The sequence below is a fragment of the Letharia columbiana genome (assembly GCF_014066305.1).
Source record: "Letharia columbiana isolate WasteWater2 chromosome Unknown Sc0000064_s0, whole genome shotgun sequence".
Classification (NCBI taxonomy): Eukaryota; Fungi; Ascomycota; class Lecanoromycetes; order Lecanorales; family Parmeliaceae; genus Letharia; species Letharia columbiana.
In genome coordinates, this window is record NW_023501108.1 from 1 (window position 1) to 23,544 (window position 23,544).

Below are 23,544 nucleotides of genomic sequence, written 5' to 3' on the forward strand. Positions count from 1 at the left end.
CGAGATTCATTTGCAGTACCCGTCTGCTTCTCAGAGCGAGAAGTATGCCTTTCATCGACATGTCCAAAAGAGGATATAGCTAATGATCGCAGATACGAGTTGGTTGTGCCAATCCTTAATGATGATTTCAAGGCTTTGGAAGACATTAGAGAAGTCATGGAGACCATCATCAGCAACTACCTTCCAAGCGCTGAAGCAGCGAAAATGCAAAATGACAGCACGGGACTGATTCGGCGACTCAAGCGAGCCACGGAGAGGCGTGCCGGGAACGAATACACGGTCTTTGTGCAGGAATGGAATGACACCTGGTTGATTCTCAGGAAAACGGGACTATTTCTAAGACCATCGACGAATGGAAAGTTGTCGACCTAAAATTGCTCGAGCGAATCCTGACACAAACCTACTCACGAACAGTTTCACCTAGGGTACACACGTTACGCCACTACCAGAACGGGACGGATAATGTGTACGGCGAGCTACTTCCCAAATTCATCTCCCTAATTCTCAAACAGGACGTCAAGATGATGTCCGATCAGATCTTTGTTGATCTCGGGTCCGGAGTCGGGAATTGCGTACTTCAAGCCGCTCTGGAGGTTGGATGCGAGAGCTGGGGCTGTGAGATGATGGACAATGCTTGTGATCTTGCCGAGCTTCAGGAGAAGGGAATTCAACGCTCGGTGCCGGCTATGGGGTCTTTCCGCGGGTGACATTCATCTTGAACGAGGCGATTTTCTCAAGAATCCTGCGATCCTGAAGATTCTCCAGAAAGCAGATGTAGTCCTTGTCAACAACCAGGCATTCACTCCGAACCTGAACGAAGACTTGACAAATCTGTTCCTAGACCTTAAAGAGGGAGCCAAGATCGTGTCACTCAAATCCTTCGTTCCCCATGGGCATAAGATCACTTCCAAAAATTTGTCGGCTGCATGCAATAGACTCGAAGTCGTCCAGAAGACTTATTTCTCGGCCTGCGTGAGCTGGACTGAAACTGCAGGCACTTACTATGTTTCGACAAAGGACAGCTCTAAGGTCCAGGCCTTTGCTGAAAAGAACATGTGAGCGACTTTCCAGGATGGGGCACGGAAAGCCTATCACAAGCACAAACAGAGAGTATGGTCAGTATTATCTAAGGTCTAGTAGCGAAGCTTTTGGTACTGCATAAACTTGGAGTTTAGCGGCTCGAGAGATACCCAGGAGCATTCGAAGAGCATTGGATGGCGGCATTTTCTCCGAAGGCACGATTGAGGTTTTCATAGACGCGTGCATTGGTCAGGAAAATTTGGATCCATCGTTCATAGCATCAGCTTCCTGTCCCATTCGTGCCATCCACCGATCGACCAACTCCTTATTCTCATGTCGCAACTTCTGAGAATGCTCTTCGGCCATGTTCAGCTGGAGCGTTAACGATACGGTCTCGTCATGCACGTCCTGCTGATCAATCAAACACGTCTCTCAACAAGAACAGAGCGCATTGACTCAAACCTCTAGCAATTTCGCCTTCCCCCTGAGTTCCTCATCTCTGTCCCTCATCCCCGTAGTCAACATCGCTTTCTCCTTCGAAAGCTCGCCAATACGTTTGCTGTCCAATGACGATTGTATTCTCAGCTTCTGCAACTCCTCTGTGACGCTCTGGAGCTTGGCCTCCATCAAACCCCCTGCTACGCTGAGCCTCACTCAAGTCCTGGCGCACTTTGGTGATTGTATCTCCAGTGGTGGGACTACCGAGTACCGCTTTCTCTCGGCTTATCTTGCGGTCTTTGGGATTGGGTGACGATCTTGGCTCTTCTTGTAACCTAGTAACTTCTGCTGACCGAGCGGCTTGGAGGGTAGCTGTTCGATCAGCCAATTTGGCGTCTGATGCACTTTGTCAATTTCCGACATGGACTTCTAGACGGAAAAACAAACAGCGATTATATACAGCTTCATTTGCCTTCTCCTTCTTGTCCCTCTCATGCAGCGCACTCAGGTAGTCATCCCGCCAGGATGGCATATTCAGATGTACATGATGTTTTGAGAGTTGACCTGTTGCATGTTGGTAGACTTCTGTCTCCGTGATGGATTCTGAACGCTCGATACAAGTTTCCTATTTGCTTTGAAGCTCCATTGTGCTGATACATTAGATGACCGATCGAACGCACAAATGGCTGTGGGCGCGATTTCGATAGGGCTGAAGGATGATCGACATTTAAGTCGGTTTGGCTACCGTGACATGGCCGAGCAGGCGCAGCTCTTTGGCGTCAACTTCTCCGGAAACAGCCCAAATCGTCACCCTTCGGCTTTACTGAGGAACACGAGTACACCGCACTTAACGACTGCTGTTGATAACCTCCGTCTCAGCCAGTTGTGAGAACTCTTAGACAATAAAAGCAAAGCCCAGCTCTACTTTTGCTCAGCAGGAGGAGGCTTCAGCAAGAACTTCTAGCTTGGCGGGCGTGTTTAACCGTTGTTTTCATTCATCTTATCGTCTGAGAGTATTCGATCAACATGGCCTCGAGGAAGAAAGTCCTGCTTAAGGTACCTCTACCGCTCAGTACAAAGGTAATGGTCAATCACTAACATCCAGCCACAACTAGGTGATTATCCTTGGCGATAGTGGAGTTGGGAAGACTAGTTTGATGAACCAATATGTATGTACAGCAGGACGCATGGCCTTCCTGCGCAGCTTTGGCGGCTAAGATTCATCTTCAAATCAGGTCAACAAGAAATTCAGCGCGAGCTACAAGGCAACAATTGGGGCGGACTTCCTGACGAAAGAGGTCTTGGTGGACGATCGATTAGTCACAATGCAGGTGTGGGCACAAGCTGCTTGACGCTGTATCAAGGGCTAACTGTTGTCTAGCTTTGGGATACCGCTGGTCAAGAGCGGTTCCAGTCGCTAGGCGTGGCATTTTACAGAGGGGCCGATTGCTGCGTCCTGGTGTATGACGTCAACAACTCAAAGAGTTTCGATACTCTGGACAGTTGGAGAGACGAATTTCTGATCCAGGCCAGCCCTCGAGACCCCGAGAACTTCCCTTTTGTTGGTCAACCTCGAGCAGTCCTGCGTTCTGCTGCCTAACAAGACACAGGTTGTCCTTGGAAATAAAATTGATGTAGAAGAAAATAAGCGAATGATATCTTCGAAACGAGCCATGACGTTCTGCCAGTCGAAAGGCGGAATTCCATACTTTGAGACCAGTGCCAAAGAGGCTGTCAACGTTGAGCAGGCATTCGAAGGCATGGTGCACCCAAACTTTTCGTTTATGTCTATCTTCGTGCTGACATAGGTACTTTCAGTAATCGCCAGGAACGCCTTGGCACAAGAAGAATCGGAGGAGTTCAGTGGTGACTTCTCGGATCCTATCGACATCCACTTGGACAGGGAGAGCGATGGTTGTGCGTGCTAGTCGCGCTTAGTCTCATGTGTCCTGGTTTCTGATCGAAATGATATGCGCTCGCCATGCAATTTCCATGAAGAGCATGGGCGGCAGAAGGTGCAGGTCTTTCACGCAGCAGGGATAAAGTATCTCTAATTGTGCACCAAATTGGAGGACTTAATGGCAGACCCATTCTGATACGAGACATCCCGTATTGAACAGATCCCGCATGTACATACACACCGAGGTCCTATATCATATACCCGGTTTATGACTCATACTATGAATTAGCAACCACGCACAGTGCTTGCCTTTCTTGGTTCGATGCTTGCAGACTATAATCTCGTAATTGCGCTGGCCAAGAGACTTGAGACAGAGCAGGTAACGTAAGCAAATCATAAAGAACGATAGCTCGTCTATTTGGAGCGTGCTTGGATCGAGTTTGAATGAGGAGAAGAAGTCGAAGAGCTTGTTCGATAGTGCCATCATCTTTGGATTCGTCCAACGCAGCATTTATACATGTGAATGCCGTAACCATGCACACCTTCAGTGCAAGTATGATACCCAATCCATGCAATAGAAACCTCTACGCCCTGGGCCTTGAGACAGAACCCCGTCCCTTTTGGATTCTCGTATCTATAACTTCGACCTTACGCCTTCCAACCGAAATTTGACATCTTTGAGCGCCTTAGTAGATGGTTTCCACTCGTCAAACTGTTTGATCAACTCCGTAATCTCTCCATACAGCTCTGTCCGCACGTAATCCTCTTCCAATACACCCCGCATAGCAAACGGCAAAATGTACGGATTTTGTGACGTGGTTGCACCGTCGCGGTGGAATTGTGGAGAGATCTCACCGAGGGAAGTTGTTTCAAGAGCATGCTCGACAGCCAGATAATAACCAGCTTCGTCGTCATAAATTCTGGAATGTCCCTCACCGCCGTAGAGACTACCGGCAAGTGGGCTGCTCAGCTCTCGGATCACGCCATGATCTGATATGCCAAGATTACGAAGTTTCAACGCGAAGCCCACTAAGTGGGTAAGGAAGTCAGGGGCGTGGAGTCGGCCGTCTACGAAGACAGCCCGAAAGATATGTGGGTGGCTCACGCAGCCGAATGTAGAGGACTAAACGAATATGTTAGCTGGACTCCAAATACTCCACACACAAGCCCACCTCTAGTGAAACGAGCTGATCGTCTATACTGCCAACATAGACAACTTTTACCCCAAACCTCAAGGCAACGTCCAGGGCTGCTTCATAGTCCTTTGACACTTGACTATTGGGAAGTGCAAAATCGAAAAGCTCTCCAGCCGAGCCACTTATCCATCGAGACTTGTAGTCAGCGAAAGGGCCAAGATTGACTCCTGCCATAGCACAGACGCCAATCTTTGCGGAATTAACGCATCCGAATGCTATCAGTTTTGCAACCAGCATCATGGCTACAGGCACTCCTTGGCTGTGACCTGCAATCATGACAAAGTCGGCTTTTCGTATTTTTTCGATCCAATTGAGCATGAGCTTCCACAATAGGTCAATGCGTTCTGCGATTTTGCCTTCTCCCTCTAGAGCTACCTTTTCGATCTCACATGAATAGCCCTGATTTTGGGTCCATCTCTGAATGGCGCTGGCTGCACTATTGGCAAAACGAATAGACGTGCCTGTTGGTTGACCAAGGACGGAGCGAATCAACGGTGCCGGGAAATAGCCATGAACACCCTAAAGAAAGAAGATTAGCCACGTGAATGAGACCCACGCTCAACGAACGAGCCAAGCTTACAATGGCTAAAGCTCTCCTAACCCGTGGTGGGTTTTGAACAATGTCGACGTGCTTTGGTTCCAAAGTCGATCTCAATTGCAACAACCTGCTGATCTGCTGGATCAGACTTGGTCTTCCCACTGTACTGTATGTAGTTTTAAATGAAGGAAGAAGTAAATTCTCGGGCATGCCCTTTGATTTGGAACCGGCATCGACCTTGGGCTTTGTTTTCGAATCCAAAGGGATAGCGTCGGGGTTTGAATCTGATTTGGCATTATCTCCAGAGCCCCGAGGCTTCTTGGTATCCGCAGCTACTTCTAGTGATTGCGGCCTCTGTCTTTTGCTGACCTTATTTGGAACGCCTCCCGCTTCGTCTACTACTGCATTCTCCGGCTTGGATTGCAATGAAGACCCAGCAAGAGCCAATTCCCCAATTTCACTTCCAGGACGTGTCTTTTCGACATCACTCTTCGGCTGATCTCTGGACCAAAACGCCCAGCCATACGATGGTTTTGCACCATCTGTGGGTTGCTGAGGAGTTTGAGGGGTGGACATAGGACAAGATCCCGCATCGCTCACCTTTCCAGTTTGCGGTTCTGTTCCGAAGGAGTCGCGTTGTGGATTGGAAGCTACGCCAATTGCGCTTGCCGATGAGCTGCTTTTTGTCTGTGTGGATGCATTACTCCATAAGCTGAGCCAAGAGCGTGGGGCTTCTTCTTGCTGTGCAGATGGAGAAACAGGACTCGGCTCTGAATTTCGACGTGGTTTGGGGGATGCTGAACCATCTTGAAGAACATCTGAGATAAAACTTTGGGGGGTATTCTTACCCGCGCTACTGGCATCGTCATCACGCCGAGCAGTACTTGTTCCATTCTCTGTTACGGTTTCAGACTTCGAGAACCAATTCAACCAGCTCGTGGATTCGTTGGCAGCTTTAGGTACCTCTGACACATGACTCTTGGATTCTGGTCGAGTGTCGCAGTTTTTGGCAGTATTTTCCGGGGTACCGTCATCAGACTTTTCACCTTCTGGAGCCGTACTGGAGCCGTTTCGTGATTCATACTCTGTGAACTGATCTCTTTCATTCTTGGATGAACTCCTGTCCTTGGCAGCGCCGTTCGCAGGACCTATAGCGTTCGATGTGATGTGAAGTTTAGTAGTAGTGGCGGCTAGAGGCAAAGACCTGCTGGAGCTTCCTATACTTTTTGATAGGTAGAGTGCTGGGGATTTGAGAGGAGTTGTGGAAAGCTCTGGGGTGTGAGCCCGCGCTGACGCTAGAGCCTCAGATGCGGCCCCGCCTGCAGCTGAAATACTCTCTTTTGCTACTTGGGTGACTGGGCTGGACTTTTTCCCGCGTGGCCACGTTCCGCCGTACCATGTCTTGCTCGACTGAGGCTATAGAAGATTAGTCTCATTCCGGACAAGCTGACCATCCTATGCGCTTACAGAATTCGCTCCATTGACGGAGGAGTGGATGGGCTCGACACCTTCAGGCTTAATTGATGGTTTTGATTGTTCAACAGCAGCTTTGGGCGAAATTCTACTTTGTAATTCGGGCCCTTGGGGTAAGGGCGCTTCTGCTGATGCAGGTTCGGGTTCTGCCTTGGGGTTTGGCTTTGACCGTTTTCGAGGTCCCATAAAGCAAAGGTGGGTGCGGAGGATGAGGAGTCAGAATCTCTCGATCTCTGACATCCTCTCTCAGCCTTTGTAGACGAAAGATTCCTGCGTATTCAGGTGTGACTTTTGTATGTACAGGATATGACACTGGAGTGGATGCGGTCAATCATGCGGCTCTGCCTGATCCCTGCTCTAATAGCCGCGGCCCCCACGTCTTTTAGCGTGATGATCATCCCACGTCAAAAATTTGGCGAAGGCAAGAGACTGATTGTCCAAATTCCTCAGCAATACCCAACTTCAGCGCCATGGGGATTCAGAAAAAGGTGAGGTCGGTCGTTCATTGAGGATCCATTCTCTAACTATTAACAGCATGGCAAAGGCCGCCTTGACAAATGGTACAAGCTCGCAAAAGAAAAAGGATACAGAGCCAGAGCTGCGTTCAAGCTCATACAACTCAATCGAAAGTATGGCTTCCTTGAGAAGAGCAAGGTCTTACTGGATCTTTGTGCAGCGCCCGGATCCTGGTGTCAAGTCGCTGCAGAAACCATGCCAGCGAACAGCATGATAGTGGGGGTAGATCTCGCACCCATCAAACCATTACCAAGGACAATAACCTTTCAGAGTGACATTACTACGGACAAGTGCCGAGCTACAATCAGACAGCATTTCAAGACCTGGAAAGCGGACACCGTCTTACACGATGGAGCCCCTAATGTTGGCACGGCATGGGTCCAAGATGCATTCTCGCAAGCGGAGTTGACTTTACAGGCTCTAAAGCTCGCCACAGAGTTCTTAATCGAGGGTGGAACTTTTGTCACAAAAGTTTTCCGATCCAAAGACTACAATGCTTTGCTCTGGGTTTTCAATCAACTGTTCACAAAAGTCGAGGCGACGAAGCCTCCATCATCCAGGATTGTATCCGCGGAAATCTTCGTTGTGTGTAGGGGTTTCAAGGCGCCAAAACGAATAGATTCAAAGTTCCTCGATCCTCGGTCTGTCTTTGCGGAACTCTCGGATCCGACACCAAACAATGAAGCCAAAGTATTCAACCCGGAGAAGAAGAAGCGAAAGCGAGAGGGATATGAAGATGGAGATTATACACAGTTCAAGGAAGCTCCTGCGAGCGAGTTCATCCAATCGACAGATCCCATTGCGATGCTTGGATCCCTGAATAAATTGACCTTTGAGCAGCAGAAGACTGGAGACATCGCACTTGCTGCACTGGACAAGCTGCCGGAAACCACAGATGAGATTAGGCAATCCTGTATGGATCTGAAGGTTCTTGGGCGCAAAGAGTTTCGAATGCTACTAAGGTGGAGGCTAAAGGCTCGCGATACATTTGGCTTTCCATCGAAGAAGTCCGGCAAGGACCTTGCAGGTGAGGAAGTCGCGGAGGTCGAACCCATGGATGAGGAGCTTCAAATTCAAGAGGAGCTGCAGAGGCTCAAGGAGAACGAAGGTTCACGGAAGAAGAGAGAAAGGAGGCGGGAGAATGAAAGGAAGCAAAAAGAGATTGTGCGCATGCAGATGCACATGACCACGCCGACGGAAATTGGTCTGGAGCAAAGGGGTCCGAATGGCGAGGACTCGATGTTTGCGCTAGCGGCTGTGGACAAGGCTGGAGCGATCGAGAAGGTTGCACGCGGCAAGATGGCACTCCAGCTCCAAGCTAAACAAGCCTCGGACAATGATAGTGGTTCCGAAGCTGAAAGCGACGAAGAGGAGGATATATTAGACGAAGAGTTGGATGCCTTGTACTCCCAGTATCAAGAACGGAAGTCCGAGTCAGACGCAAAGTATCGTGCCAAGAAAGCAAGAAAAGAACACGAAGATCGCGATTGGGAAGGCTTTTCGGATCATGAAAAGAGCAGCGACGAGGACTTTGAACGAGACCAATGCAGTAACGAATCTTCGGCAGAGGAAGACGAACGTCAAGATTCTCAAAGGCTCATCTACCCGCAGAACGGCTTCGCCCAAGGACAGGCTGGTCTTACACGTCGAGCCGCTTTGTTTTTCGAGCAGGATATATTCAAAGATATTGGCAATCTTGGTGCGGAAGAGGAGAATGACAGTGCCGTTCATCTTGAGGACGACGAGACGGACGACGGCCCCATCACTCAGGCTGTAAAGGCTCCCGCCATCGAGAAAGAATCCATGAGATTGAGCCAATTACCAACCGCAGAAGCAACTCTTCCTGGTGCGACAGATGGGCAAGACTCTGAGGAAAGCGAGGCGAGCGAAGACGAAGCGGAGAACAGACGAAAAGACGATGAAAATGAGACCGAAGGCGGCTTCGAAGTGGTGAAAGCAGGAGAAACTGATTGGGAAACAGAAGGCGAGCCACGAAAGGACGGGCGTCTCGACATTGACATTATAACGGCTGAGGCCATGACTTTGGCACAACAAGTCGCCTCGGGACAGAAGTCCACGCAGGACTTGGTGGACGATGGGTTCAACAAATACACCTTCCGGGACACTGATGGTCTTCCGGAATGGTTCTTAGATGATGAGGGTAAGCACAGTAAACCGCATCGTCCCATAAGCGCAGCAGGTGCGGCAGCCATCAAAGAAAAGCTTCGAGCTCTTAACGCTCGCCCAATCAAAAAAGTCAGAGAGGCTAAAGACCGTAAGAAGTTCAAGGCTGCCCAGAGACTGGAGAAGCTGCGCAAAAAGTCGGCCCTGGTGGCAGACGATGAGGGTATTTCGGAGAAAGATAAAGCTCAGAATATTGCGAAGATGATGAATAAGGCTGCGAAAAAGAAGCCCCAACAACAGGTGAAGCTTGTTGTTGCCAAAGGCGGTAATAAGGGCATATCAGGACGGCCACGAGGTGTAAAAGGCAAGTACAAGATTGTTGACGCCCGACTGAAAAAGGATGTTAGGGCAGAGAAGAGACTCGCGAAGAAAAAGCGTTAGCCTTGGCTACTGCGATGGGAGATCAGTTCTATAATAGTGGTCTGACACAAGGCTTGGTGCACTTTATGGTGCTTTTTTGAGCTCTGTTGAAGCCCAAGCCATATGTCGAAGAAAAGAATTCGAAGCAAAGAATGTGCCTTCGAAGTCCATATCGTACCCTGCGGAACTGTGAGCACTAGCGAAGCAATCTTGCCTCGAATCTTTGACCTACAATAATTGACACTGCAACATATGCCCTCGTCCGAGCTATCCTGTGAGACCTTATGATACCTTTCTTCTTGATCAGTCTCAAAATTTCGCCAATTCTAAGCACGAAGATCTCACCAGCATGCAGGGAGATACAACATATCGCCTGGATCAAGCCTTATGCGAAGTGGTTTGCTTAGAGATGAGAATCTGGTTGCATTCTCTTCTGGCTTGTCTGGATCCCATACAGCACAGGGCACTTGAGCAGGAGGATCGTCAGGATCGAGGGACATGTCTGCAGCATAGGCGGCAGATGGCATAAATTTCTCGTTGATGCAAGCCGTCTCCACTGGGGCCAATAGCACAAAATCTTTTGATCCAACTATTTGACAATAGATGTTTTCATAATTGTCTCTGTGCAAAGCTGTGGTGCTATGCTTGTTACCTATCCACAGATTGATCGCGTCGGGCTCCTTTTGTAGGGCTATTGACGCCCAGCGAATGTCTGCTTCTACATCACGGTACAGATGTGAGTATTCGCCGCGAAGATTGTCATTTTCTAAGAGAAATAAGTCAGTGGCCGTAGCCTTAGATTGAAGACATGGCCATACGGGCTTGCGAATACTTGACCAACTCGACCGTCGTCTGAGCGTTTGAACTTTGTAAGTAGCTGAGAAAGGTAGAAAACGGTTCGTCCTACGGCAATCTCGGAATCAGGATTTTCCTTCAAAGCAAGAGTTCAAGCAATGAGACAATCTGAAGGGGTCTTTCGCTCCCAGAGCACGCTGTGAAATCCAAGACTTATTCTGAAACAGGAACAAGTTTCTTCGAAAATGTAAATACCAATTCAAAAGGCTTTACGAAGTATGTCGAGCCGTCCTCGGGCCTTTTCTGGACCGAGTCCGCATTACTTTATCGACTTTTAGTGTCCATTCGATTGTCTAGAATGGCCTCGTACTGACCCGTGAGGTGTGATGGCTACTCCAACAGGAATGTCTTTCATAATATCCTGAAGGTAATGAGCATTCCATGTACGCACAGCAAGCCATTTCGAACAGCCTCGGCGCACAACTAATGGTCGATTTTTGGCCACGTATCTCATGAATTCGAGAGGACTAGGCTCTTCATACAAGACATCTATGTCGCCGTTGAGCTCGTGATATGTCGTCAGCATATCGGTCGTAGCCTCAGCTATTATACTTGACATTCTTTGTTAATGCCTCCTGAAGGGCTAGAGAGTGCGAGAATCGCTTCGCCATTAGGGAGGTTTATGTTGGTTTTGACGGCTTACCCCTATATTCTTAATCATTGGAAAATAGAAAAGTTCCCACAAGCACCCCCCTCTAAAACCAAAAATTGAAATTTCTTAAATATCTTTATAACTACTACTCTTTATAATCTATAATTTTTATAATCTTTTCTTATAATACTAAATAATTAATTTTAAAAAATTAAGAAGATTTTAATTTAAATAGGGTCACACTACGTATACACCCCTTTTTACTATATGTATACCCCTTTCTACTACATATATACCCCCCTCTATATTACTATTATTTTAAAGAAGATTTATCGTATTAAGCTATCCCCTTAATGTCTCTAGAGAGGAACTCTTGAAATAAGTCGGGCGTAGGGTAATTTAGGCGAGAAAATAGCTGAATAAAAGGGCTAGAAGAGGGAGTAGAGGTAGCGAAGAGGGAGTAGAGATAGCCGTTCTTCTGAGATAGTATTTAAAGAAATATTTAAAAGTGACTTAAGATTATTGAAGTCTCTCATATATAAAAAGTATTTATACGCGAATTTTGGGCGTAGCGCAGCTTAAGTACCTAGAGAAGCTTTCGTATTAATAAGTCAAACATTTAAAATATCTTAAATAGCACTGTATTAAGAGATAAAAAAACGATAGGATAAGTAGTTGATGGGGTTCTCCTGACTACTCTCTATGGTAGCTTTTAAAATTTTGGCAGCACTTTAGATTGTGAGGGCTACCTAAAAAAATTTGATGTAGAATAAGTTCTTAAGGACTCTATAACTGCACTCCCTGCACGTCGCGATTATGGACGGCTGGACTATGCTAGAAACACGTTATTAATCGACTTATTGATAGATCTTAGTGCGCGAGTCTAGAAGGATATAGTGGAATAAGGTTTTATCTAATACCCGCTCGATATCTGTAACTTAGCCTACTTAGCCCACTTAGCCCACTCTTACTAGTATATACTACTAAAGAAATTTGAAGAAAGAGAATAAAAAGAATAAAAGGGAGGAAGAGGAGGAAGAGAAGGTAGATAATCGATAATAAAGGGTTACTATTTAGTTGAGGGTTAATCGTGAGATAAAAGAAGAAAGAATTGTATAAAATTAAATAACTTAAATAGCTTAAAAACACTATATTCGAGGATTAGCCGAATCGTATACTAGTTCTTAATATTAAATCTACTTACCTATAGAGGTCTAGCTATTAAAGTATTACCTTATCACCCTATTATTAGACTAGCTCTGAGCCTTTACGCCTATCTTCTAACCTTATAAACTTTTCTCTTTTAAATCTAAGTTGTTATAATCGCTAAGTAAGCGATCTTGTTAATAAAGAATTTATAGATATTTAATATTTAAGGTTGTACTTCTTCTAGTAGCTAAGTACTTATTCTAGCGAGTATCTTAATAGATTTAATTTATACTTCTTATTAATATCAGATATTATCTAACTTTAAAGACGCTCGGCGGTAGACCTAAATCGATCAGGCTTTGTAAATGATTCATCGATTAATATATCGAAATGAGAAGGAGGAGGGATGTTATCTATACTTATAGCGTAATTGTATTATTATCTAGTAAGCTTATAGGGTACCCGCAGAGTCTATTACTTTCGCCACTTGACTACGTCTTCTTTGATATCTTTAGAATCCCTTTATCGATTCTGCATGTGATTGTTAAGAGACTTCTACAGGTAATCGCCGAAGTTATTTACTTCTAAATCCACTCGTATTCTTCGTTTTTTAAGTTGGGGGTCTTCTGATATAGCTAATTAAGCTATAAGATTAGATAAAAAACTCTCGTTATTAGAGTCGCTAGTAGCTATATTCTTATCGAATTTAGGTATCTTAAGAGGTATACGCTTAATATCGAATTTCGAAGTATAATTATTATCGGAGTCTAAGGACGCTAAGGATGCTAAGAACGTTGAGGACGCTGTGGCGTTTAGAGATTCGATTATAGTACGCTCTGATGGGGCTGATATAGCTATATTACCTCGCTCTCGCCCTCGCTCTTATTCTCCTTCTTATTCTCGCTTTTTGACTTATTTAGACACTTCTTTATGCTTGATATTATTGCTTCGCTGAGTTAGATACGCCTCTAACTTTACTTACTTAAATTACGAGGGTACTCGTTTTATAGAATTCTCGAATTCTAACTTCGCATGAGAAGGAAGCTTTTTTTAATTGCTCGTGGGTCTATCTATTATAACTGCGATAGCCGATTTATAAATAGTAAGAAATGAATTAATTGATTACTATAGATTCTTTATCTCGATAAAGACCTCTCGTATAGAAAAGGCGGCCGGCTTTTTATATCGCCAATGAGGATATATATCGTAAAGTTAAAGTATTTTAGCGTCTTCTATAATTCTTATCTATACCCTATAAATATATAATAATTTAGAGATTGTGATAAAATCATTAATATATTCTTTTAGTTTCTCTTTATCGATAATCTTCTAATATTAATTTAATACTTGATATAAGGTGAATAGTATTATATAAGTAATAATATCGCGAAATATCTTCTTTCGAAGGTTAATTGATATAATCTATTTTATACTCTAAATATCGGCGATATATATAATGCGCTAAATCGAAAGGAGCTTTACGATATCTTTAGTTATAGTTTTAAGATCTTCTACTCGATATTAGTCTATAATTATATAGAAATAAGAGAAAAGATCTCTTATTAGTTGAAAATCTAAGCTCCCTCTTTAGATCTATATTATTACTTTCGCCTTTAAAGCTTATAATATTAAAGAAATAAGGTAATTAGTTAGTATAGTATCGAACGCATTTAGTCTTATATAAACTAATTTACTTCTTAGCTAAATAGGCGTAAATTACGATATTATTACGATTATAAATCTTCTAAATAAATTTCTATTTAGTCTTAAAAGTAGTTATAGTAATTGCGTATATAACTCGAAATTAGTAGGCGTAGAACTTATTTTAATCTTTCTTAATATAGAAAAATAGCTTGTATTTAGCGACTATATTTCTATTAATATATTAGATATAAAGTATATACGTAAAGTCTAAATAGACCTTATCGTAAGTATTAATTAGAGACTTCTAGCGGTCGGTGATATTAATAAGAAAGTCTCGAATATCTAGCTTAATATATATATCTTGGTACTGCTATAGCGCCTATAGGTAGTTCTTATCTTTCTTTATAGCTAGAAAGTAGAAGGTTATATAGAAAGAACTATTTAGCGCGGTAATGTCTGTGATGATAAGCAAAGATAGCTTATATCGATTTATCTTATATGTGATATTTATAATAAGTACCTCTTAATTCTCTTTCAGCATCTTATAATAGAATATTCGCGAAAAGAAGAGGTGTGTAACTCGATCCCTTAAGTTCTTTAGGAAATAAATATATTATTCGTCTGATATATATAGCTATTTAAGTAGAGCTTATGTTAGTATAAGAGGTCTTAATACTCGACGGCGGACTTTCGATTTCGCGTTGTAGATATCTTTAAGCTTTTAAATCGAGTTCTTCTTATAATCTTTATTAAGATCGTATAGAATATTATCTAATATAGTATATTTAGTTAACTTTCTAATAATTATCTCTTCTATCTAACTAGTTAAGATAGTATTTTAATATACTATATAGGCTACTCGTTTACTAGAGTTATAATTATAAGACTTCTCTTTAATTCTTAAGCGCTATATATTCTTCTTCTTATCGAGTTTTAGAATATACTCGAACGGGTAATTATTAAGACGTGAGGTTCTATGCTTTCTCTTCTATCTAATTAATTTATAAATCTTATCTCTATAGATATAGCGTAGTTAAACTTTATTCGTTTTATTTATTCTATTCTTATTTAAGCGTTTCTTAATAATAGCGTAGCTTTACTTAAGGGCGTATTCTTAGATAAGTAAGATAAGAAGAGTATTAGTAGGCGTAATAAGATCTGATAGTGGCGGAATTAGATTTATAATAAAGAGTAAAGAGTAGAAGATAGAATACCTTTAGTGGTAGATTTAGTGTTTATAGAAATTTCAATTACGATAAAGTGCAATGCCCTACGAAGGGAGAGTAAACACTAAGACCATTAGAGTTTCTATAAGACTTATATTATATCTCGGATTTGCGAATAACTATATTAGGCCGAATAGTGTTAAGAGGTATACTTATATTACTAGCCTATATCTACCTAGCTAAGAGGGGGGTATATATATAGTAGAAAGGGGTGTACATATAGCAAAAAGGGGTATATACGTAGTTAGACTCTTTAAATATCGTAAGATATAGTATAAATTAAGAATATATACTTTATATTAAAAAGTTATCTCGACTATTCTATAATCGCTAAGACTATTAATATTCGAATTACGTAACTTTTAGCGTCTTAGCGATTATATAATACGTCTTAGCGCGTTTATATTAAGTCGTTTTTTTCTTCTATAGAACTCTATAGTTAATATAACTAAGTATTCTATCTTTATATTTTAATAGATTATAAATTTAAGTTATATTTAATAATTATTTTAATAATAATATAATCTATCGCTATAATTGTAATTATTTTTAAATATTTATATCTATTATAATAAAGATAATTATAATTATAAAAAGTTTTATTAATCTTTTTAATATAGAAAATTTCTATTTAAGATAATTATTTTAAATTTAAATAATTATAATTTATTTATAATTTAAGAATTAAAGGCTATCGTTTAAGCGCTCTTACTTTCTATTTAAAATAATATAAAGTAAATTAAGATATATCGTATTTAATTAAAACTATCGAAGTGTTAGAAAAGGAGCTTAAGGATTCTAAATAAGAGAACTCTAAATTACTTAGTTTATATACGTCTAATATATACTTAATAAAGTCTTAGCGAAGTCTTAGCGAATAAGCTTAAGCAAGCGATCTCCCTCGAGTTTTCTTTATTTTCTTAAAAATTAATTTTATTACTAAATTAAGATATAAATATATTTATTTTTCTAATTTTATATTATTATATAACTCTAAGACTCTTTAAATCTAATAATTCTAATTCTTTTACTCTTTTTAAAAAATAGCGATTTAAAATTAATATAATAATTACTATTAGAATATAGTCTTAATATTTATAAAATAGATTATTATCGATTAATATAATATCGAATTAAAATATAATTATAATATAATTAAAGATATTAGAGCGTATTATAAACTCTAATAAAGAGATCTTTATATTATTTATAAATAATAATTTAATAAAAAAATCGAGTAGTAGTAATAATAACTATGTTATTATTAATAGTTAAGAGAGTATTTTTAATAATAAGCGAAATATTAATAAATAGATTAATGAATTTATTTATACTCTAAATAATAGAATAGAGTATATTACTCGTTATCGAGACGTGTTTATATAAGAATATTATCTTTAATCTTTAAAAGCGGAAATTATTTTATTTAAATAAGATAAAATATTTATAAATTATAGTTATAATAGTAATAATAATATATCGAGATTATTAATAATTTTAAAAATAAAGAGAATTATAAATAATATTAATCTCGAATATAATAATATCATTTAACGATCTTAAAAGATAATTTAATTAGAGAAATTATTAATTTATTATAAAAAGAGTATTTAGAAATATTAAGCTTTAATATAGAAGATAAACGAGGCGTTTTATCTAATTTCGAAAAACTTTTTTATTAAAAAGATTAAGATTCTTTAACTCTATTAATCTTTTAATAATAATTAAAAAGAATTATAGACTAATAAAAAGAATAGATTTTCGAATTATAACTATATATAATAGAAGTTTATTAACTTTCTATTAAATTAAATCGAAGATTTAATAAATCGCGGATTTAATATTATCTAAGTATATACGAATATTAATTAAAGATAAAATTAAACTATACGCTAATTTAATAATTATCTTTAATCGCTAGAAGCTTAAATAAATCTTTATATTAAGAATTAATAAATATATTACTTATTTATAAAGCTTCGTTTAAATCTTTATTATTAATTAATTAATATTTAAATTATATTAACTAAGCGAGATAAGTTTTTAACGCTTATAATATATTTAAAGAATAATAATAAAAAGTAAGAATCTTTTAGAGAATATAAAGTAAATAGTATTTCTAATTTATAAGGGGGTTAATAGCGAGGAAATTAAAATTCTTAATTTAAGAAATCGCAGTTATCGCGAAGATAAAATAACTTCGATTTAAGAGATAAACGACTTTAAAATTATAAGTCTAAGAATAAATTTAAGAATAATAAGTTTTATTTAAATAGTATAAAATACTATAATTATAAAGAAAAAGAGTATTATATTACTATTTATATTAAATTAAAAAAATAAAAAATAAAAAATCTTAATAGTATATCGATCGATTTAATTAGTAATTATAAGTATTAGAATCGATATAGATATAGTATTAATGTAGGTATATTGAATAAGATAACTAGATATCGAATAGCTATATAGATAGAAGGCATTAGATAGTAATAGATAACTCTATTAAGATACGCTAGGCTCTAATAGATTATAAGACTAAATAATATATTAAGAGAGATATAGAGTACGGTTATAATACTACCCCCCCCTCTTATAGAATTATACCCTTATAATTAATAAGTGAAAGAGTAGTAAAAATAGTATATATATACGCTCGCTTGAAAATTGATGAAATAATAAAGAACTTTTAATATTCGAGATCTTTAATACTACGGTCTTCCTCGGCGATAGCATAGATAGCGAGAGCTTACGTCTTAGTCTTCGCATTAACGTTATCGCTAATTAGAGATATAGCGAGTATAAGAGTCTTAATCTAAAAGAAATTGATATAGTAATAGACGAGTAGTAAATATAAGTATTTTAATAAGTAATAATAATTCTCGAGTTAATATTTTAGCGTAAAGGATATTAATAAAATAGTGCGAGTTAATTAATTAAGAGATCTCGAACTAAATCGAGCCGTAAGCGTTAAACTTTAATTTAATATTAAATTAGTTTAGCGTAGACTTCTTTATAATAAGCTATCTAGTCGATATTAATTATATCTAATAATAACGATAGTAAAGCCCGCGTATAATCTAATATAATCTTAAAATATATTAAGAGTTATATTAATAAGGGGAGACGACTTAATAAGTCTAAAATAAGATTATTATAAAGTAATATAGGCCTGAGAAATCGAATTACGAACGCGAAGAAAATAAAGTCGTTATAAAATATTAAACGGTTTTAATTCGTTTAAAAACGCGATATTCGAGATATTATCGAGTTTAATAGACTATTTATAAGTATTACTTATAAAAATCGTTAATTATATCTTAATAATTTTTAAATTCGCTATTATTCGAGTTATATTATTTAAGATCCTTATCGAGATTCTTTCATTTCACCCGATACTTAAGGCGGCCGTTAATGAATTTAAAGGCGATAATCTTCTTTACTATCTATTTAATTCAATTCTCGATAATAATATACTTCGATAAAGAATTAATCTATTTAAATAAGAAGTCTATTAATATAAGGCTTAAGAGATTAAGATAAAATATATTATAAATCTTTATACTCACTAGAAGCTTTAAGCGATATAAGGTTTTTACGAGATCTATTACTTTAAATAAGCTATATCTCTTATTATTTAGTTTTCGAGATAATCGATTTAAGATAATATTCTTATTACTAAGAAAGATTATATCGTCTACTTTAAAAGTAATCTTCTAGTATTACTTATTAATCTAAATTACTATAATCTTTTAAACGCGATTTATATTATTTCGAATATAGTTAAAAACTTACTATATATACTCGATAATATCTTTCGCTCGAGTAACGTTAAGGCGCTTATAAGTAATATTATAGTTAATAATATCTAAGCTAAAACTTATTCGAGAGTAAAAGCCCTTATTTATAAAGAATAATAAGATATCTATCGCTATAAAAGTAGTATTATTATTAGCGAACTCGATAATAGATAATTATCTAGATTAATTATTTTATATATAATTATAATATATTTAAAGATAACGTTTTATATTCTAATTAGCCCGTTTAGTCTATTTATCAATTTTAAAATAAAAGACTATCGATAGCTTAGCCTTAATCCCGAGTCATTTATAAAAGACTTTCCATATTATCGATATAAATTAAGAGCCTCTATTTAAAATTATCGACGCCGATAGATCGTATAAGCGAAAGATCTTCTTAAATAATATATTAATTATTTTCTTAATTATAATTTCTTTATCTATATTAAAGTACGCGACGTAGTATTATTTCTTAATAAGTTAATCTATCGCTATCTAGATAGTATTATATTTATTAAATATAAATAAACTCATTACGAAGTCTATCGAGATATTCTATTATTACTTTTAAGAAATTAATAGAGATTATAATAAATTATATTTCTAATCGCGAGAGGCTTTAAATCTATAATAGGCGTAGTAATTTCGAATATAGATAGTAATAATAGCTTTTATATCTCGCTAATAGTATTCTCGCTTAAGTAGCTTATAAATACGGGCTACGTCGGGATATTTATATAAGAGCTAATTATATACTTCGCGAATAACGTCGATATATAGATCTTTTAATATTTATAAGCAATTCTTATAATAGAGTACTCTATTCTCTATAAAGTATTTATTAAGTATAACTCCGCGAAGTTTATTCTTATCTTTCGTAATTATCTTATAAATTTTATTATAAAACTTATTAATCTTATTTTCTTAAACTATTTTATAAAAGATAAAGTTATTAATAATATAAATCTTAATATCTTTATTATTAAGTTTTAAGCGATTAGATATAAATATCGTCTAATATTACTACTTTAAGCGTTTATTCTTTAAGCTATTTAACTTAAAATCGGCTATATATATAAGTATATTAATCTTAACGTTTTAAAGTCTTAGACGATAAATAATTTTAATATTAAATTTAAATAGTATATTTAAATAGCGGGCTTAGCGATAACTTAGGTCCCTTTCTTTAATAAAGTATATTAAATTCTTATAATTCGTAAAGATCTTAATAGAGATATTAATATATTTTAATTTAAAATACTAATATTTTAAATAGCGAATAATAATTAATAACTTCTTATTATAGATCTAATAATTATACTTAGCTAAGATAAGATTCTTATTATAGAAAGCTATTAAGTATAAGACTTCGTTATTATTATACTAGAATAAAATATTATTATTAATATAATTAAAGAAATTCGTTTTAAGTATAATATTTTTTAATCTATCGAAATAATATAAAACTAAAACTCTTATAATAGCTACTTTTAATAAATAAAAGACTTTTTAATAAATTAATAATTAATTAAATATTACTTCCTTAACTATAAGTTTTACTATTAATTTCATAATCTTCGAGAAGTCTCTTATAAATTGACGATAGAAGTTATAAAAGCTAATAAAGGTCTATATCTCCTTTAAATTGATGGGTATAGATTATTTAATAACAGCTTAAATTTTAATAAAATCCATCTATAGGCCATTAATCGAAATAAGAAAGCTCAAAAATTTCATCTTCTAAATATAAAATTCGCATTTAAGAATATCTATCTATAATCTAATCTCCTATAACTTTTAAAGAATCTTTCGAATATACGCAATATATTTCTTTCTCGATTAATTATAAATAAGAATATTATTAAAATAGACTTAATAGAAGTTATTTAGATACTCGAATAGAATATTATTTATATACTATTAATAAGTAATTAAACTATTAATTAGATCGAAGGAAAGCACTTAATACTTATATATATCGAGAGAGATAATAAATATAATAAAATTCTTACTATTAAGATATATACGTAATTTATTAAATGCGATTATAATATCTAATCGAGTGAGATATTTACAGCCCTAAATTCTCGCGAGAACCTCGTCTATTAATAAAATTAGATATCGATTTCTTTTAATAATAATATTTAGTTTTCGATAGTTTATATAAAAGCGTAGATCTCTATTTAATTTCTTAATAAATAGAATAGAGGATACGAACGGAGCATAACTAGATATTATAAAACCCTTTTTTAGATACTCGTCTAAATACTTTTTAATTTATTCTAACTTATATTCTAATATAAAATAAACTTAACTCTTCGATAATTCGATAATATCGATCTCTATAAATTCTAATTTATAATTATAAAAGCGATATAATAATAGCTTATTCGCCTTCGTTCTATCGAAAATATTTAAATAATCGTAATACTCTATAAAAAGTTTTCGTTTAATATCTTTAGAGCTAATAATTTTAATAGCGCTAATTTAAATAGAGTAATTCGATTTATAGTATCTTTTATACTTCTTTTCTAAGTTATAAAAATATAGCTTATTAATTAATACGCGAGAATTATATAATTTCTTTTAAAGAGATAACTCTTTTAATAGCGAGTTATAGATCTCATTTATAATAAGAATAAATAGACGATTTCCTTTATTACGCGCTAATTAATAGTATAATACAATATTAATTTCGATAATATTAATAAATTATAAATCTATATCTTATTTTTATCTTATATTTCGAGAAGTAGATATTAATCTCTTCTTATTAATTAATTTACTAGAGATATTTAAGTTAATAGTAAAGTTTAAGTTATCGTTATATATAGATTAAGAAGAAGGTTCTTTTCTTAAGATAGTCTATAGAATAGAAGATTTCGATTTCGAATTTAATAAGATAGCGAGATTCTTCGCTATTAAGATCTTATTATCGTTATAATTATAATAATCTAATATAAAAAAGAATCTTATCTTTCATTATATCGAGAAGTACCCTATACTTATTTATCTATGATTTTCCTAGAATTATATTATATATAAGAAGAGCGATAAATATAGAATACGTTTCCTCTCGATAATTATTTATTATTATTATCGAAAGTAAATAGTAAATAATAGACTTCTTCGCGATCTAATTATTATAATTTTTTAGAGATTTAAATTTTAATAATAGAATTAGTTTTAATAGTAATTCTTTATAAACTCTATAAATTAGAAACTTATTAATAACTATATATATTTTAATATACTTACTATTAATAAGGGCGTCTTAAAGTAAGTATTTTTATCTCTATAACGATAGCGTTATTTATATTTTAAAAGGACGGCGTATTAAAGAATTATTAAGAGTATTTAATAAATATATATTATAAATCCCCCTTACCGTAACTTTAATAGAGACTATTCGTTTTTTAAATTCTTAGAGGCTTTATAAACGTCGACTAATAGATTTATCTTATATTCGTTATTAATAGTAAATTTATAAATTCTTATCTTTTATAAGGTTTTTTTATTAGTATTAGTCTATCTCTATATTAAATAATTATATCTTATATAACCTATCTTCTTATAATTAAAATATATAAAGTTTCTTAAATCTATATCGATTATCGCCTTTAATATACTCTAAAAAGTATTTAAGATATAAATACTCGATATAGTAGCGAAAGGCGTATAATCCTCGATTATAGTAATAATTATCTTTCTTATTCGAGTTATAATAATTTTAAAAGTCGTTTTATCGACGACTAGAGCTAGACGTAGTTTATAGTTTATATACTATAAGTTATTATTATTTATAAGATATTTCTTAATATCTCTTAAAGATATAAACTTATAATTAAAAAGGACTATAAAAACGAAGTAAAGTTAAGTATATATTCGTAGCTTAGTATTTAAATTATCCCTTAAATAAGTTTTATTATAGTTAAATATAAAATCGAGTTTAACGAGTTTTATATAGAATTTATTAAAGAGCTAAATTATCTATTAAAAAGAATTATATTTATATCTTATCTTCTTATAATAATTTATTTCTTTATAGATCTTAGTTAGCTAATCTATAACCTCGCTAACTAATATATAAAGATTTATAATATCTTTATATCTTCTATTTAGAGTATAAGAGATCGCTTCTCTATTTATATATAATAGAAGATAGATAATTTAAGACGTCTTAATAGAATAGTAATTCTTATTATCTAATAACTTTTCCTTTATTTTAACTAACTAATTCTCTTATATAAGATCTTTATTATTAATAAAGAAGAGAGAATTCGATAGCTTAATAAACTTCTCTTTTCTATAAATAAGATATAAAACTTAAGCGAGCTCTATTAAGATTAACGCTTATATCTTAAAAATAATTTATAGATTTTTAAGTATATCTAATCGCATTATTATTAGCTATTATTAAAGCTCTCTATTTTATTCTTATAGCTCTTTAGTTTTAATACTAACTTACTCTAAGCGTTATTAAATCTTATTCTATTAATTTATTATCTTATTCTTCTTAGCCTTAAAATCGATATATTATTTAGCTATATCTCGAAACTAGTTTTATTAATAGCGAAGATCGCGAAGTATAATAAGAAATTAATTAAATTTCTTATAAATTTAATTACGTAATTAGTTAACGCTAATAATCTA

The 23,544-nt window shown here is 35.7% G+C and overlaps 6 protein-coding genes across 6 annotated transcripts; 3 read left to right on the plus strand and 3 right to left on the minus strand.

Annotated features, from left to right (window-relative positions):
* Positions 1-156: 156 nt before the first annotated feature.
* Positions 157-1,059, plus strand: HO173_011576 (uncharacterized protein; the record flags this gene model as incomplete). Its single annotated transcript, XM_037313456.1, has 3 exons — positions 157-362; positions 425-677; positions 766-1,059. The coding sequence occupies 3 exons, from the start codon at positions 157-159 to the stop codon at positions 1,057-1,059; spliced, it is 753 nt and encodes a 250-aa protein (XP_037159641.1).
* A 454-nt stretch (positions 1,060-1,513) lies between these two features.
* Positions 1,514-1,990, minus strand: HO173_011577 (uncharacterized protein; the record flags this gene model as incomplete). The annotated part of the gene is made up of 2 exons (XM_037313457.1): positions 1,514-1,854; positions 1,906-1,990. 2 exons carry the CDS (start codon positions 1,988-1,990, stop codon positions 1,514-1,516), a joined length of 426 nt encoding a protein of 141 aa, XP_037159642.1.
* Positions 1,991-2,484: 494 nt separating this feature from the next.
* Positions 2,485-3,386, plus strand: HO173_011578 (uncharacterized protein; the record flags this gene model as incomplete). Its single annotated transcript, XM_037313458.1, has 6 exons — positions 2,485-2,514; positions 2,574-2,627; positions 2,694-2,789; positions 2,840-3,019; positions 3,069-3,216; positions 3,277-3,386. 6 exons carry the CDS (start codon positions 2,485-2,487, stop codon positions 3,384-3,386), a joined length of 618 nt encoding a protein of 205 aa, XP_037159643.1.
* Positions 3,387-3,992: 606 nt separating this feature from the next.
* On the minus strand, positions 3,993-6,751 carry HO173_011579 (uncharacterized protein; the record flags this gene model as incomplete). The annotated part of the gene is made up of 4 exons (XM_037313459.1): positions 3,993-4,481; positions 4,531-5,073; positions 5,135-6,508; positions 6,560-6,751. The coding sequence occupies 4 exons, from the start codon at positions 6,749-6,751 to the stop codon at positions 3,993-3,995; spliced, it is 2,598 nt and encodes an 865-aa protein (XP_037159644.1).
* A 284-nt stretch (positions 6,752-7,035) lies between these two features.
* Positions 7,036-9,646, plus strand: HO173_011580 (uncharacterized protein; the record flags this gene model as incomplete). The annotated part of the gene is made up of 2 exons (XM_037313460.1): positions 7,036-7,053; positions 7,100-9,646. 2 exons carry the CDS (start codon positions 7,036-7,038, stop codon positions 9,644-9,646), a joined length of 2,565 nt encoding a protein of 854 aa, XP_037159645.1.
* A 63-nt stretch (positions 9,647-9,709) lies between these two features.
* HO173_011581 (uncharacterized protein) lies at positions 9,710-11,039 on the minus strand (the record flags this gene model as incomplete). The annotated part of the gene is made up of 6 exons (XM_037313461.1): positions 9,710-9,804; positions 9,858-9,916; positions 9,971-10,391; positions 10,444-10,528; positions 10,676-10,742; positions 10,795-11,039. 6 exons carry the CDS (start codon positions 11,037-11,039, stop codon positions 9,710-9,712), a joined length of 972 nt encoding a protein of 323 aa, XP_037159646.1.
* Positions 11,040-23,544: the final 12,505 nt, after the last annotated feature.